Source organism: Haplochromis burtoni, unplaced genomic scaffold, assembly GCF_018398535.1.
Source record: "Haplochromis burtoni strain Fernald_Lab_line unplaced genomic scaffold, NCSU_Asbu1 Contig_25, whole genome shotgun sequence".
Taxonomy (NCBI): domain Eukaryota; kingdom Metazoa; phylum Chordata; class Actinopteri; order Cichliformes; family Cichlidae; genus Haplochromis; species Haplochromis burtoni.
Window position 1 is genome coordinate 1,472,204 of NW_024582386.1, and position 16,562 is coordinate 1,488,765.

Here is a 16,562-nt window from a genome sequence, read left to right on the forward strand (position 1 = left end):
ACACACACACACACACACACACACACACACACACACACACACAACACTATTATTTTACAGCAATACAGAAATGAAAAGAATTCAGTTTGATTAGGTTTTGCACTATTGGGACGAGTAATTTCTTCACCGTTAATTTTGTACCCAGTAATGCGCCTTTTTTCTTTTGTTTTCCTTTAATTTTGTGATCCCAAACAAAGATTTTTATGGTCATGCTTTACCTCATGGGTTGTTTGGCTTTGATCAAGGCCTAAAACTCTCAGTATGAGGATTTTAGGAAAAGTAAATAGAGAAAATGAATGGGGAAATTCACATCTGGAACCAGAGCCTTTTTTAAAAAAAAAAGCTTTTCTGGTGTTTCACTGCTACTTTGGCAGTGCTGCTTATTTTGTGTGTTAGCCAGCAAATAGCTTAAAATGAGTTTTGTGAAAACAGAAAGCAAACTGCTGTGAGCAGCTAAGACTGCTGATTTTTCAAAAGTTAGCGCTGACTGCATCTTGATGTGGCGTTTGATCCATAGAGGCGCACTTTCAGCTGCTTACAACAACCGAATATTTCAGAAATACATCGACTGACAAAACACCGAGTGGATTTCCGCTGGAGCACAGGTATCAAGATTTTAAAACTGAAGCTGTGGGCGTTTGACCATCAGTAGACTCAGCTGGGTTTTCAGTCAGACCCACTCCTCATTTGTCAGAACGGCAGGATGGAGGGCTTCATCAAAGGTCCAATCACTGATGTATTTTTCTATAACTGCCAAGGGACAATCTATGCTTCTGCCTTCTCTTTCCAGGCCTCCTTCCTTGCATGACTTTTATTTTCAAAGCAGAGGTTGTTGATTAATCTTTCGTACGCCCACTTTCTTGACAGGGTTTACTGCAGAGATAAAACGCTGACGGCAAATTCAAATATATGATGCATAATAATAATTAGCATTTTGCATTGTTCCAACCGAACCTGACATTTCAGAGTTTCGAAAACCAACAACCACAAATGTACTCACACTCGCGCAGCATGCTAGAGTGCAGCCAAAATTAACAACTCCAAAACCACAAGAGCCAAGCAAATCATCAAAGGAAGAACAAAACCCCAAGAGAAAACACAGCAATACACACTTACATACACACACCTGCACACACGCAAACACACAGACCTCCATGTACAAGAGTGGGTGTTCTTTCTTTTGTTTTTTTTTTTAAAGCTGCGGGTAAATTTCGTCCGTTAAACGCGCTCTCCGTGGTTGTCGTTGCTGCCTCAGAGGGGGGTAAAGATACACCGCCCCCCGCCAGACAGCCGAGCTCTTGTCATGTGCAGCAAATGCAGCCCAAACTGTCCAGGAGAACCACAACAACAGTGTAAGATCTTCACAGAAATGGTGCAGTTTTGCCTGTATTACTGGAACAACGCTGACATGTCACACAACAAAGGCTGCCTTCTCAGAAGTGATTCAGTGAGAAGCAGTTTTTTTTTTTTTCTCTTGAGGTGCACTGTCATCAGAAATAAGGTGTCAACCTGTGCCTTCATGAGAACGTAAGCTGTGTGTCAGCTGGCTAGGCTAGAGGAGTCGATGCATAAGAATTATGAGAAACAGAAACAGAAAATTATAAAAGCTAAAAAAAATGAAGTTTCAAGACCGACTTGGGGTAACTTCTGCTATTAGAGGTTTAAGTCACACACTGGGAAAGCCTGTGTATCCCTTAAAGTAAATTAAAGTGTAGCTGAAAAATGACTCGTATCCTCTTGTATTTGACATCGTAACAGTGGTCAAATAAAAATTCTTCTCCGCTGTCTACAAGAAAATAAAGACCTAAGAGAGTGCAAAATCATTCGATGCCTCAATTTATGCATTTTAACACCTCGCTTACTGCTGAAGCCATTTATTAAATACAACACAGTGGTGTACCTGACTTCCATTGGGGTAATTTGTAATTACCCCAATGGACTACCTAAATTTGCCCACGTTGATTATTTTTTATACACATATGTAACGCTTGGCAGTCCAAATTTCAGCAGGTACTGACATGGTGGATGAAAAATCATCCCAGAGAACACCAACTTGATGATTTGACTATAAAAAACAAAAAAGAGAGTAAAAAGTGGTTTAAACCAAAACTTTAATCACCTTTTTCTCTTCCTCTCAGAGTCATTTGTCCTGGACTTGCTTTGGGGTGTCTTGGCTGTGCTCGATTTGGAGATGCTGTCTTCCCTGCGTCGTTTTCTGCGTAGAAAGGAGGAACGCAGGTAAACAGTTGTTTAGTAACAACGGTACATTTAAATTTTTTTTTTTACACATGTAGCCTGTAGCCAAGTCCAAATGACACCAAACAGAGACGGTATAGTTTAACATTTTGTCATCAGTTTTTACTCCTGGTTTTATATATTGATTTATATATTCTAGTTTTTCTCAGATTTGTTTCCAGAGTGGATTTTCTCATTTCAGTTTGGTTCTCATTAGAATCAGTGTAAGTTTCAGTATTTTCAGTTATTATAATGTGGGAAGAAGTCAGACCAGTTTTAAAACACACTTTATAATGACAATTGGCTGTGCTGACAAATGTGACCAAACTGAAAAAGTCTAAAACTAAAGATGTTTCCTCTAAGTTTGCCATTTTTAATTTAAGTACAAAGTGTCATTTCAGTTAATTTCATTGTTTTGTTTTGTTTTTTAATCCCAGTTTAATCTTTTCTTCTATTTGGCTCGTCAACATTTTTTATGGGTTTCATCGGATTCACTTTACATCTATCCTCACTCTGACATTCATACTTTGTTAGAAGTTGAACCAGTAATAGGTCAATCCTCTGTAACCCTATGTATGTAGATCATTTATCAGCTGATTATTGGCTGATAATCTACACACGCTTTTTGTTTATCAGACTCACTGTACTGACTGTGCTGTGCTGCCATCGAGCTCCTGCTCCTTGCAGGGAGACTGTGCAGGCGCTTTGCCGTCCTGTCTGTAGTCCCCTCCGTCCTCCTGCTGGCTGCCATTGTGCCGCTCCGTCGGACACCTGGCCTGTGGCTGAGGTGCAGGGGGAGACTCTGATAGCGGCTCCTGATCTTCCTTGGATAATTCCCGCCATTGATTCTACACGGAAAGATTGACAGCAAACAGGATGGGAACAGCAGTACTTTTTTCCAGTGACAAAACATTCTGTGTGTTTCCACTCTGTAAAATGACATTGTGCAACAAAAGTATATAGAGCAGGTTAGGTTTATGAGGTTAAATACGTAAATACAACGCAGAGTGCCTGGTGCTGCATGTAAAGGACTGTCTCAGATAGCATTTTTCAAGGATAAGGATTCAAAGACAATACAATGTAAAATCTGTCTACCTTTTAGGACTCTCAAAAGAAAACAAAACCTAAATTTTAAGAAGAATTTGGTAGTGTGTATCGCAGTCTTCTAAACCTATTAGCTCTGAATACATTACTGCTGTGTCCTTGTCTGCTCTTGTCTTCATCTGTACAATAATTGCTGAAGACAGAGAGCAAAGACGGAAACAGTTATTTTGTAAGTAAAGACTAAAAGTTGACTTTGTATTCGGTTTGTAGCAGTGTTGGGGTAATGTATTACACATTTATTGTTAGTTAACTACTCCCTCGAGGGAGTAATTAGTTACACTACACGTTACATGGCAATCGCCATGGTGATTCTACTGTGGAAACATCAACAGGGAGTAATGGAGGGTATAGTCTGACTGCTCAACACTTCCTTTGTTACGTGTTGAAGATCAGGCTCTGGGTGCTGGGCTGAGGACTGCATGCACTCAGCTTTAACATCACTCTGAGTCTTGCCTAGCTTAGCATTTGCATGCTGTCTGTGCAGATGTTTGCAGAGTCAAAGTTGTATTGTATTAGCATATATTGTATTAGCAGTATAATACAATTGTTTCCATCCTGGACGCAGTTTGCGCTTTACAATTGCACACTCGCCCTTTTGCGCAACAAAAAATTTATGTTTACTACTTCAACAAGTGCGCAGGAAGCAAAAAGCAATAATTTTCTTGGGAACACATTGCACCCAGCAGGATCATAGTGATGCACACCAACCAAATCAGTGTGGCCATAATGTGGCTCCCTTACTGACAAATATAGTTCCCTTGATTTACAACTTGGGGATTTTGTAGATAAATAATATTCCTTCCATATAAAGTAAACAGATACCATGCGTTTGATTTATATTTACTGCTATACTTGTGTTTATCTATGTGTCCTAGAAAAGCTCAGACTCAACACACAGTCTGAGTTTAAATGGAAGAACAGAATACCAATGTTTTAGTTATCATTTTCTTGCATTGTAATTCACACTGGGCTTATTATAATACTTTGTTTGAGCCTTCAGATCTCAAGTTGTCAGCCTGGCTTTCCAATCCCCAAATATTCCACCATCTCTCTTTGACTAATTCACAAAGTAAGCCCCCAGTAAAATATGAAAATATTTCGCAGTCTGCTGATTCTAAATCTTTTTCAGAAAAAAATAACTCCTGCTAAAAAAGTGGGACTACACACAGGCCTCCAATTTTACACACGAACAACGGATTGAGAAAGAAAGTCACCTAATTGTTTTTTATTTTTTTATTCCTGTCTGGAACAGCTACCTGTACAGATGAGTCTCCCATGATAAACTTTGCCCCTTCAAGGACAGCCATGTATGAGAATCGCAGCTGATCAGGAGTCTGAATCAGGCCCATTCGGTATTTCCTCATGTTCAGCAGGATGCTTTTGATGTCTACTGATGAGGGGTCTTTCCTCTTGTCCATCTAGAAGATACAGCAATAATACACATTTCCATTAACCAGAAGGAAATCCCAAATCTCTTTATGTTAACCCATGTTTTCAAAGGGAAATCCAAATCAATTTAATCTCCATTATTTTTTCTTCTACAGCATAAACTTGTAAATGACCTGAATGTTTGAGTCTGTATTTTTAAGTTAATCCTGTATTTATTCAAAGCACTGTCTGTTTTGGAAGGCTATAGTGAGTAAACTCTCACATAAAATAAGGACAGTGAATGGTTAACTACAGTACAACATTATCACTCTGGAAGCCTGCCAGATTCTGTCAATGAAACACAAACACAGTGACAGCTTGCCAGCTGGTTTAGAGGAAAAAGGAGCTTTCTGACATTTCCCAACAGGCTTTATTTCCAGGATGTTATATAAACTATCAAAACCTGCCTCTAAAGCTACACCTTACTGTGCTCTTTTAGGAGGAAGGGCAAGCAAAGACAGCCATAATTTCAGTGTAGAAGTTTTAAAAATATTTTTGTACCCTTACACTGCGTTTTCTCAAAATGCAAAACTGTGTTGTATTTGGAGTGTGGGATAAACGTAAATGTACTTCACTTTTATTTTTTCGGCATTTTTTCTCTTATATCTATGTGCTTAAGGTGCGTCAGTCAGACATTCAAACACAATTATTTTCATATTCAAGCGCCAATAGATTCATTACGAAAGTTACTGAGCTCATGCCATTTCTTAACATAAAGTGCACATACAAATGTCAAATAATAACTTGTGTGTTAATCTTTAAAATAAGCACAGGTCAAAGAGGGCAAACCTCGCCCAGGGCAGCGCACCCTCTGGGCAGTATTTACATTTAAGAGAACAGTATTGTATTTTGTATATATTCATTTTGTTTTTGTTTTCTTTGTCCTTTTTCAACGTAAATAAGAAAATGTGTAGTACATTGAAAATAACAGATTCTGAGGTCAACTCGAAGGAAAGGCATATGTGAAATGTAAAAGTGAGGTCAAAAGTCAAACCTGACACAATTAAACTTCGATCCAAACTATAAAGTGATTTTTAAAATCCCCATGTATCAGTTTCATTTCTTAAATGTTGCCAATACAAACAAAGGCAGCAGAATTTAAGGAGAGTTTTAAACACAAAAGATCTTTTATGGCGGTTTGACCTTATTTCACCTTGAAGAAGAGGACAGAGGTCCAAAGTAACAATATACTTAGAATCCCCATATAGCACTGCCTCTATGTTGTCAATACAAACAATGGCAGTAAGAAACACATTTTTAAATATCTCTATATAGCATTATTATCTCTTTGACCTTTAGCTCAATCTGTTGACTGTGAAGGAAAGATCAGAGGTCAAATGTGGCATGATATGATAAATCTTTCTATATACCATACTTTCTATATGTTGACAATACACTGCAAGCTTCTAAGACTTGTAGCTTCTAAGTTATAAAGCTTTTTAGTAATTTTCAACCATTAAATCAATATGTTGACCCTGAAGACATTGGTGGATGTAAGCCAAATTTTAATGGACCATTAACATGACCCCACTCTACACCCCTACAAAGTTTTATCAAAATTCATTCAAAGCTTTTCAAGCTATTGTGCTTACAGGCAGAATGACACACACGCAAACACTACTACAAAAATAATCTCCTTGGTGGAGGTAGCAAAAATACATGAAACGCATTCAGTCGGAGCTTGCGTAGAACAAAAACCCAGGACTTACCAGGACCAGGCATGTGTCAACTAGTGAAAACGTCCCTGAGCGTCCGATTCCAGCGCTACAGTGCACCACAGCTGGTCCTTGATCTGTGCCCAGTGCTCCAGATTCCCGCACCTTAAAGAGGAAGTTTAGGAAGGAAGCCGGGGACTCGGGGACACCAAAATCGGGCCACGTTGTGTAATGAAAGTGGTAGAGCTCCCTTTTCTCCCCTGTCTGTGAAAGGAGATAAAGCAGGGCTCACTAGCAGTTAAACTCTAAAACTTTGCTCTATGTGTATTTACACTTTCAGTTGTCTTTATCAGTGCTGACTGGGGTAACTGGAGGTTACTTCAGTTTAAGAACTGGACTTGGCAAACAAGTCAGCAACAACACTTTCAGTTTCTTTTTGTTGAATAAACCTGCTCCTGAAAAAACACCAATCCAGCAAAATAAACTTGGCTGTAAATTTCCATTAAGAACGCTCCTTTTGGCGCTCATTTTAAATATGATGAAACAAGTGGCTGGAGGATTACAGAAACTCAAAATTAAATGATTTGATTTTACGCTGTACTTTGTGCATTTGCCATTTATTTAAAACGTATCAGACTGCTCTCTTGCATCGTTTGCACCTCATTTACATTTTCCATCGACATCTTCCCACCTCCACACTGCAAAACCTTTGTTTGCGTGGGAGAAAAGCTTCGTAAAAATCTGATAAAAAAACAAAACATAATAATAATATGTGTCATTAGTGAATAAGGGCAAATCTTTGGTGTGAAACCTCTAAATTTTACTTCTCCTTCGCCACCTTTTGCTGGTAATTCCCCACACTGAGTAATGCTGTGGCCTACTTGAATGTTCTGCAGCTCCAGCCTTCTGGTGGTGTAGTAAGACTTGGTGTCTTCTGACAGCAGTGTGACCAAGAAGCGTGTGTCTCTGAAGGCCATCTCCCTTTCCTCTGCTGTGGGCCAGTACTGGGCACACTTTTCCTATCACATGAGAGGAAACACACACATTAAAAGGAGAAGTAGAAGCGGCTATTCAGGGACGCTGAATAATAACTTTACACACATTGCGGTCAAATATCTTCTTAATTCTACCCGGTGACACTGATGCTAACGTCACATGACACAAAACATGTATAACTCTGCGTAAAAAAAAGTATTTGTGTACTTCCTTCCTGTAGACGTTTATGTCAGTTAGTCCCTGCCAAATGTAAAGCCTTGTTCAATTCCAATTCAGCAAGTCTAAGTTTATCACTCAACTTTGCCAATCTACAGAGAAGATCCTTGTGAGTTTAAAAATATCTGTTGATTAGGTGCTCTGTATCTTTCATTTCAAAGAAAACCGGCACAGAGTGAATCTCATGACCCAGCAGGATCCACTTCAGCTGCTTTACGGAGAAACAGAGAGGTCACAGCTGCTCTGCACGACAGACTTTTAGTGTGCGTGTTTAATCTGAACATTGCAGGATCATTGGAGTTAGAGGAGTTGAGAGGTTTGGCTGCATCCCAGATCCACTCAATACATCTGTGTGTGAACACACTGTCAAAACACTGAATTCCAGTAATCCTGCTGACAGGAGGAGGGCGAGAGCACATACAGATTAAGCCTCTAAAATTTATAAACCCACATTTTTTCACGTTTCATGTTGCAGCTCTGCATCCAGACAAAAAACAAACAAACAAAAACACAAAAACACATTTCTCCCACTCAAATGGAGCTTTTCCAAAATGGCTTTTGCAGTGTGTAAATATAAGGATGCCAGGTTATTGTTTCAGTGTGTGCAGAGTAACACGAGCGTGTCGAAAAAGACAACTTAAGCCATCCTTGCGAGGTCTGTCGGCCAGTGTTGTAAGAAAAACAAACTCCTTCAGGTTTCATGCCAGTATAGGCAAAAAAAACACAGTAGAGCTGTTATCAGATAATGTTGTGATTATGAAAAAAAGGGGCTTAATATCACATTGTGACATCTCAGGAATGCTGGTTTGGAAAATAAAAACAAAAGATTGCATTTTCAGCCAGATTTAAAATCGCTACAGAAAAGGACGATACTAAGATGTGTAAGGAACCGACCCTGTTGAGTAAACAGCTGTCTGTGAGGCCTCAGTTGGGGGGTTGAGATTATCCATCGCCATCACCGACTGCCTCTTTTTACCAAATGTTGGCTTTTTGTTGCCAAGGAGGTCACGTGATGCTTAGGTCTGTCCATTTGTTTGTTTCCCTGTTTATTAACAGGATTACTCAAAGCTTAGTGAAGGATTTGAATGAAAATATTTACCAGAGAGTGTGGGCCTGGGCCAGCTTAAAAGTAATTAACAACTGAAGTCAAGTCAAGACTTGGATGTGGGAATTTCTCTACCGTTGTGATGAAACGAGGGAAAATTGAACCTTTTGCAAATACACATCAAACCGAAACACTGTGAGACCTCGCTGTGAAGTTCTTAGGAAAACGTCATTGGATCCATGGATGCAGTCATGATTATTGGATATTTCATCGTGGATGTAAATGTGGTGTATTACTTGACATCTGACCATTTAAAAAGTTTAATATGAGCACTAAAAAGTGCTTAAATTATTTCACACTACCAGCAAGCAAGTAAGTGTGTGTGTGGCTGAGGATAAAACAGTTGATCTCTTGACAAGTTTTTCTGTGGTCTATTTGATATTTCTGCAAATTTCTGTGTGTGGGTGCACACAGTCGAATAACAGAAGTCATACCAGAGAGTGTAATCTGTATCTGCTGTACTCTACACTCACCGAGCCTTTCTCTATGACTCTGTTGAGCATGATGACTGCTTTGGTCTTTTGCTCCCAGATCATGAGCCAAAAGTGACCACAGGTGTTCCTGAGGGGGCCCTGTGGACAAAATAAATAAATAAATAAACAAACAGAAAAACAAACAAACGCTTCAATCAGTTACACAGCTGAAAGAGTGGGAGGTCCACAAAACAAATTCATGTGATGTCTATGCTTTGAACAATAACATCAGATCCACTCAATATATTAGCCATGCAACACACAGAGGTTGGTCTCTAATCTTATGGTCAGCATGCCGCAGAGATTTGCTGCATGACAGCAAGAGTTAAAGATCAAAACTGCTAAAGGTTGCCATGTGGCTGAGCTGAGTAAATTATTGGTGGGCTGAAAACCATCAAAATGTCAAAGGTCTTTCATGAGTCTCTTAAAAGTCTGCCTTTATGTTCAGAATACATAACAGACAGAGGTACAGTAGTCAGTAGTCTCTGCTGCATTCCTGCTAAACAGAAATAAAAAATACAAGTGCTTAAACATCAAGATGACCGGCTCATTTCTTTGATATTAAAAAAACCCTGCCCCTTCACATCAGGACCTCTCCAACATTAGACACATTCAAAACTCTTTTTTATTCTTCAGCATTTCAATCATAATGAGTTTCAATTTATGATGCCTTTTTTTCAAACTCTGTTGATAATTTTACAGCACTTTGTTTTTAAATGTGCTACAGGAATTAACTTGACCTCACGAGCCATTTCTCTGGAGTTATGCTGAGGAACATTTTACGCGGTCTTCAGTCGTCAGCCACAGAGAAGCCCATCATCACAGCCAAGAAAACATAACATACGGGATTAAAAAGAAAGAAAATTAAAGGATTAAAAGTTTAAAAAAAAATCATCATCACATTTATTGATGTGGAAAGTAACTGCTGCAATTTTGGTTATAGTTTTAAATGTGTAATGATTGCTTTGTGTAACTACTTTCAGCTGACTCTGATCAGACTAGTGGGATGCTGTAACATTTTAACAAACCACAGATGACTCATCTCCAAAGAAGCAATACAAGAAAACAAAAAGTGTGAAACAAAATAACCCACTGGATGTTATGGATGACTGACAGAACTCAAGTGTGTAAGACTAGACTAAAAAATGTTGTTAGTCAACATCTCAAAAATATCCTCCGGCCCAACTCTTTACAATCTGTTACTGAAGTGAGAAACACGCAATACGTGTTTAATCGTGAAAACGCTCAGTAGCTTTAAATTAGCGAGGTAGCAGTCAGTGCATGGTGAGCAGAATCATAAATAAAGAGTCTTATCAGCCCGGGCTGTTTAACTGTGGTGATGACCGTTGAAGTCATTTGTCCTTTCATTTCCTGAAGACTTGAAAATATTCAAATCTGTGTAGGAAGAATGCACGTCTGGTTAAGAACCAATGGTAAAGGTTTTGGTTTCATACGTTTTGCACCAACTGAAACCCATCACATGATCACCACAACTCTTGTGGCATGAATTCCTGACTCTTAAAGAGAGAATTTCAGCTGATATTTGTAATAACTGTGTCCTCAAAATGTCAACAACTATTAGTCACGCCAGATAACGTAGCAATAAAAAGAATTTCAAAGGCTAATTATGTGAAAACACCCTTTAATTCTTTTCAAGAAGCAATAAAAGATCAGTGTTCCTTCTGATAAATAAACCTCTGTTAACGTGAGTGTTTCACAGCTTCTAGCCTACCTCTCTTCTCTCGCTTCACAAACTTGTGGTATTTCTTAGGTTTCAAATGACTTTTATCTTAATGTCATTATATAATATGTTGTTGCAGTCATTCTGATTTAATTAGTAAAGGCTAAAAAAAATCACTGACAGAGTTAGTGATATAAGGAAATATTTTCAACAAAACTGCAATTACAACCGGTGGTAGAGAGATTTAGACATCATTATCCGACAAGCAGCAACCCTGGCAGCCAGCCTGCAAGCTGGATGAGACGTGCTGCTTCCAAAAGCATCTCTGTATTTCAGCGATTGTTTTTAAACACGAAAGCTTCAGTTCATGTGTAATATCCACAGCTTATGATGTAACAAAATATATTTCCACAGTTTTCAGGATGTCTTTTGCCATATCTTGTTCTTTGAGTTACTAGCAAACACACAACCACAGAAGATATACTGACCACACCGAGTATAATTAATATATACCATATCTTAGTGTTATATTAATAGCTTATACAAACTGCCATGCTAATACAAAGTCCTGAATTTAAATATAAAGGATGAGAGAGGTCATGACAGTGTTGGTAAACATCTATTAGCACAATATTGATACAATAAGCACTACTGGACTTTCATGACGTTGAATTTAAATTGGCCATAACGTCAATGACACAGTAGCTCATCCGTCACAATCCTTTACAACTCACAAAAAAATGTGACCTTGACTTTCAGCACAGTTTAAGTGAAGAGCTATTAGATAATCACCACGCGCATATTTTATTTCACTAAAATATGACAAAAACTCAGAGGAATAGTGGTTCTTGTGAACTGTGTTAGAGACGGCCACAGTTCACAAGAACTTGCTGTGGCATTAGACACGGTCCTTTGGCTGGATGAGCAAAGCAAATTAAACTAAACAATAAAACTAACAGCAAAAACATGTCTGAATTAGTAAAAGGAACAGAATTACTAAGAAGTATTTTTAAAACTGTGTAATGGACCTCAGAACCTGTGCAACCAGACATATGATAGCTCAGCTGCCTCAGTAACAACAATGTAGATTTTGATTAACTGTCTACTTCTGACTGCTCATCTCCATATCAGGAACAACTGAGCTGAAATAATAAATGAAGCCGCCACAGGTGTGCCATGTGTGTAAAGGATTTGAATAAGCACATATGGATCATTATGGAACTTCCTATGACCAGCTTTCCTCATATGGGGGGTTTACTTTTTTAGCTATAATGCACCTTATACTTCACTCTGCTCAATAAAGTTCACCCTTTATATACCATCGGCTCAGCGGCCAGTCCATTTCACAGCCACTCTTTAACTGACTGTAATTCTGTCACTGTTTGTCCTACAGACAAAATTCAAACCGATCCAGAAGGTAGAGAAAACCAACTTTATGGCAATATTTGATGTATCATGGCAACACAGTAGTATCTACAAGGTACTGTAGTCTGAATACAGACAGGGAAATCAGCTCTGCCTAGGTTTTACCATGTGTGCTTCACATTACCATAACTCATCAAACATTTTGGGATGGAGAGAAAATTCAAACGGCAGCTCAAAGATCAGAATTATTTTGTAGTTATACAGCCACAGTAATTGGGGATTAAAGGGTCAAACACTGGTAATTGTATTGTCTTATGGTGTAAAACAAACCAAGTGTCCCCATAAGAAGAAAAAACAACTTTGTTTGGTAATGCTTAGTTTTTATACTGTCAGGTCCAATTAATCCAAAAATAACTAGGAGAAATTAAAATTGTATTCTGAACAAGAGCTTTGGTCTCAGGAGGCGCTGGAAGCAAGAAGGACCACTTCAGTTTCTGTTTGTCAAACAGGGTTAGGTTACATTCAGAGGTAAGTCTCATTAATAACCTCTTACAAACAGGTCTATTCACGTCTGCCAAGTCAAGCCAGTAACCTGAATATTACAAAAAAAATCCTAATGTTCCCACTTTAATGCAGACTTTAACTCTTTGCTTCTTCTTTGATGTGAGAATGGGGGTAAAAGTGTGAGTTGATATCTCTAAACAGGTCGCTCTTAGTCAAATTCTTACCTGGAAGTTCGTTTTCTTGTGATAACAAATTTAGTTACTCAGCTCAGGGATTTGCTGTGCCGTGTTAAGTCTATTTCCACATGCAAATAACTCTGTCTAACAGCAAATGAAACATCCAACCTGCTTTATTTATTTTGAGCTCTTTTAGTTTGGGTTTTGTGGATTTTTAGAAATTAGAGGCTGAGGTTAAATAACAAACCGGGTGGTAATTGTACACAGGTTAACATAATAAATAATTATGAGGAGAAGAAGGGCATATGCACAAACTATTATGCAAACTAGCCACATGTACACAGTTTGATAAGAACTGGGGGTGAAAGCCACATTCATATAAATATTACAGAACTAAAAGTGTATATAGAGAGATATTTTAGGGCCTAAATAATCAGTCAGTGTTAATAAATAATGGACTATATGGACCTGAAAGCAAGATACTTAACACTCTGGTGTCCAAACTACATGACCGATTTAAGATGACCTAGCAGCAAGACATATCCTCACCGAGTCTAAGGTTTCAACTTGTGTCAAAAGCGCAGACTTCAAACTAAAAACATGACAGAGCAGTAAAGTATGTTTTAGTTTGAGGCATCTAAGTCCTACTGCACAAAAACAGATTGAAGCCAACAAAATAACCATGATTATGTTGTCTATCTTGTGGACCCATGTTGTGGAAGCTTATTAAACACTTTATGATGCGCTAATGATACAGTTAAACTACGTAAAATAGTACATACAAAAGCAAAACGTGTTTATCTCAACAGATATTTGGGATTCAGGTATTTTCTTTAGTTTGATAAAATTCCAAGCACCATTTGTGGGGCAGGATTAGGGTTAGGAGATAGCACATATAATGACTTAGACCTCAGAGGGTTAACCATGGTGTAGAACTCCTTGGACTTGCCTGAGTCAGGATGTAACTCCTCTGGGCTTCCTCATTCACTACCAGACTTGCATTGATGTAGTCATTCTCTGTGTTCTTCAGCTTCACCCGACTGTGATCGACTGCAAGTGGGATAAGGGAAATGTTATTTGGGCATGGGCTGTGAATTGACAGGTAAACAGTCTGGCCTTTATACAAATGTTTACCTACATGGACTGACATCCCGATATCTGTTTCTGTTGCGATTCTCCGGATACTTTGCCACTTTGTAGGAACACTCGTGGGACTGGTTCCTGATTTCCTGGACAGCGGGAGTAAGGTTTAGCGACACAAAAGAAAAAGTAATGAAACAAATCACTACGTGTACCAAATTCAAGCGGTTACATTTTCAGTTCCGCCCCTCTCTGAGCATTTTCACTAGGCATATATTATCACATGAGAGCAATCAGAAAACCAGTTGGTTTACTCGTAAACACACGCGGTAACTTTCGGCAGTCATTACATATGAACTAAGAGCAGGATCTTCCCGGGGGGAGAGCGGATTTAACAGTGTAAACAAGTCCGTAGCTATGTAATGTAGCTAATCGCTTCAACCATATGCACGGGCTTATGACATTGACTAAGCTTTCGGTAACATTAAAAATAAAGTATGTCAGCGACTTCTAAAAATAACGCAAATCATGAAAATGAGCTACAAAGGAAATTATTTAGGAAAGACGGTTATAACTTTATAGTAAATGCATTCCGGACTGTTAATTTTACTCCAATAAATGCGCGCTTTAAGTACTCACAATCCGCGTTAGCTTTGCGGTTGCTATGCTAACAGACTTACTGAGTAGAGTTTCTGCCACCGGCCCTCTGAATCTATCTCCTCAAACTTCTGGTCCATCTTCACCGTAGCCGTGCCAATCTGTTCCATAGCCGGTTGGGTTGGTTAACTTTTTGACTTTCTACCTCATTACTTTATTTAGGACAGAGAAACCTTTACCCGAACAGTGAACCCTTGCCCTCGCCGCGGAGCTCTCGCTGAGTGTTTGTCCGTTATCTCTCTGCCGCAGTTGTCATCCAAGAGTGAGAAAGGTGCGCATGCGCCACAGAGGTCCCTCCAGCGGTTAACGAATCAAATGCATCAAAGATGTTTAGCGAACAAACGAGATGTCAAACTCCAAGAAAACTTTGTCTGAAGGACTAGTTTACAGTATACATCCACGGGGTTCTATCTAATTTCATATTAAAAATGCACTGGTGCGCATTTTTTTAAGCTTTTTTTTTTTAACCATGCTCCCTTTTATAAGTTGTCTGTTGTGTGTACGTGTGTGTGTGTTGGTGTGTGTGTGTTTTACATTAGTATTTTGTAAATTATTAGAATATCTCTATGCCACTAAAGCTTCATTCAGTATCTATTGCTCTGATGGCAAATAATTCGTTTTATTACCTCTATCAAATAAATTAAAAGCCTGGCAGGCAAATAAAGATTGCTTGGGGGGCCGGGAGGGGGGGGGGTATTTATTAAAGTATTTAAAACTAAAACATTTTAACAATGATTCAAAAAGCAAATGTATCTTTGACATAGATACATTGTTATTACATTATGTAATTGGAAAATAACAGTGTTCACACTTTTAGAAAGCAATACATTTTTAAAGTTTCAGCATAAAGTCATTTTCATTTAAGCAAATATGTCGGCTGAACTGCTGGTTAAAGAAAATATCTAATAATACAATTACATGGCAGCAACTTAGTGCATTTAGACTATAACTGGTCATAGTGTAATGGGGTGGGGATATTGTTTTGCACACTATGGACCCTTTACTACTAACTAAGTACTGCTTAAAGACCACAGCCTATCTGAATGTTTTTGCTAATGATCCCTGTATGAGCACAGGGTACCCATCATTTGATTGCTGCTTCCAACATGATAGCATACCATGTCACAAAGCTCAAACTGGTTTCTTGAACATCACAGTGAGTTCACTGTACTCAAATGGCCTCCACAGTCACCAGATCCCAATCCAATAGAGCACCTTTGGGAAGTGTTGGAATGGGAGAATTAATAATATAATATTTTGTCAATATGGATCAAACACTCTGAGGAATGTTTTCAGCACCTTGTTGGACCTAGGCCAAAGAAAATGAAGGTAACTTTGAAGGCAAAAGGAGTACTAATGAATGGCGTTTTAGCAATGAGTTATTACAGCAGAGTTATTTTTCTTCATATATTACACCAATGACAGAAAACAAAAACAACACAACAATTACAAGTTTCTGTTAAATAAAACAAAACTCCCAGGAGGACAAAGTACACTTGGGTAACCTGATTCTTGTTAGTCAAAGTAAGCAAAGGGGTCAAATGAAGCATTTCTAATGTTACAGAGGTTCACATTTCCCTTTTCACCTGTAGCAGGTTTGCCAAAGCTAATGGTTCAACTGGCTTTTTGTTTGTTTGTTTCTGAGGGAATGAAGGATCAGATAGAGGACCACAGAATTTCAATTTATATAGTTACTGTGATGTACACCGTCTGCACACCGTCACAAACTTTAGTGAACTTTTTAAAGTTGGGCAGTCATGGTCATGTTAAGACATGTTACTTATCAACAACTAACAAATATCAGCTTGCTTTGAGAAGAAGAAAGTTGTTCTTAAGACAACATTTTTAAAAAACTACTATTACAGTGACGTTCCCTTCTTTCTTTCT

The 16,562-nt window shown here is 38.5% G+C and overlaps 1 protein-coding gene across 2 annotated transcripts in view; it reads right to left on the reverse strand.

Moving 5' to 3' along the window:
* Positions 1-14,936, reverse strand: part of ptpn2b (protein tyrosine phosphatase non-receptor type 2b) — an 18,124-nt gene extending 3,188 nt beyond the window's left edge. The window contains exons 1-9 of one of the 2 annotated variants that reach the window (XM_005917536.3): positions 14,699-14,936; positions 14,077-14,167; positions 13,888-13,988; positions 9,213-9,311; positions 7,304-7,441; positions 6,477-6,686; positions 4,596-4,757; positions 2,887-3,083; positions 2,120-2,215 (exon numbers count right to left, since the gene is read on the reverse strand). In XM_005917536.3, the coding sequence (XP_005917598.1) occupies positions 2,120-2,215; positions 2,887-3,083; positions 4,596-4,757; positions 6,477-6,686; positions 7,304-7,441; positions 9,213-9,311; positions 13,888-13,988; positions 14,077-14,167; positions 14,699-14,785 (1,181 nt within the window). In that variant the 5' untranslated portion in view covers positions 14,786-14,936. Of the gene's footprint in view, positions 1-2,119; positions 2,216-2,877; positions 3,084-4,595; positions 4,758-6,476; positions 6,687-7,303; positions 7,442-9,212; positions 9,312-13,887; positions 13,989-14,076; positions 14,168-14,698 lie in introns of both variants that reach the window. The other variant, XM_005917535.3, reaches the window with a different exon arrangement.
* Positions 14,937-16,562: the final 1,626 nt, after the last annotated feature.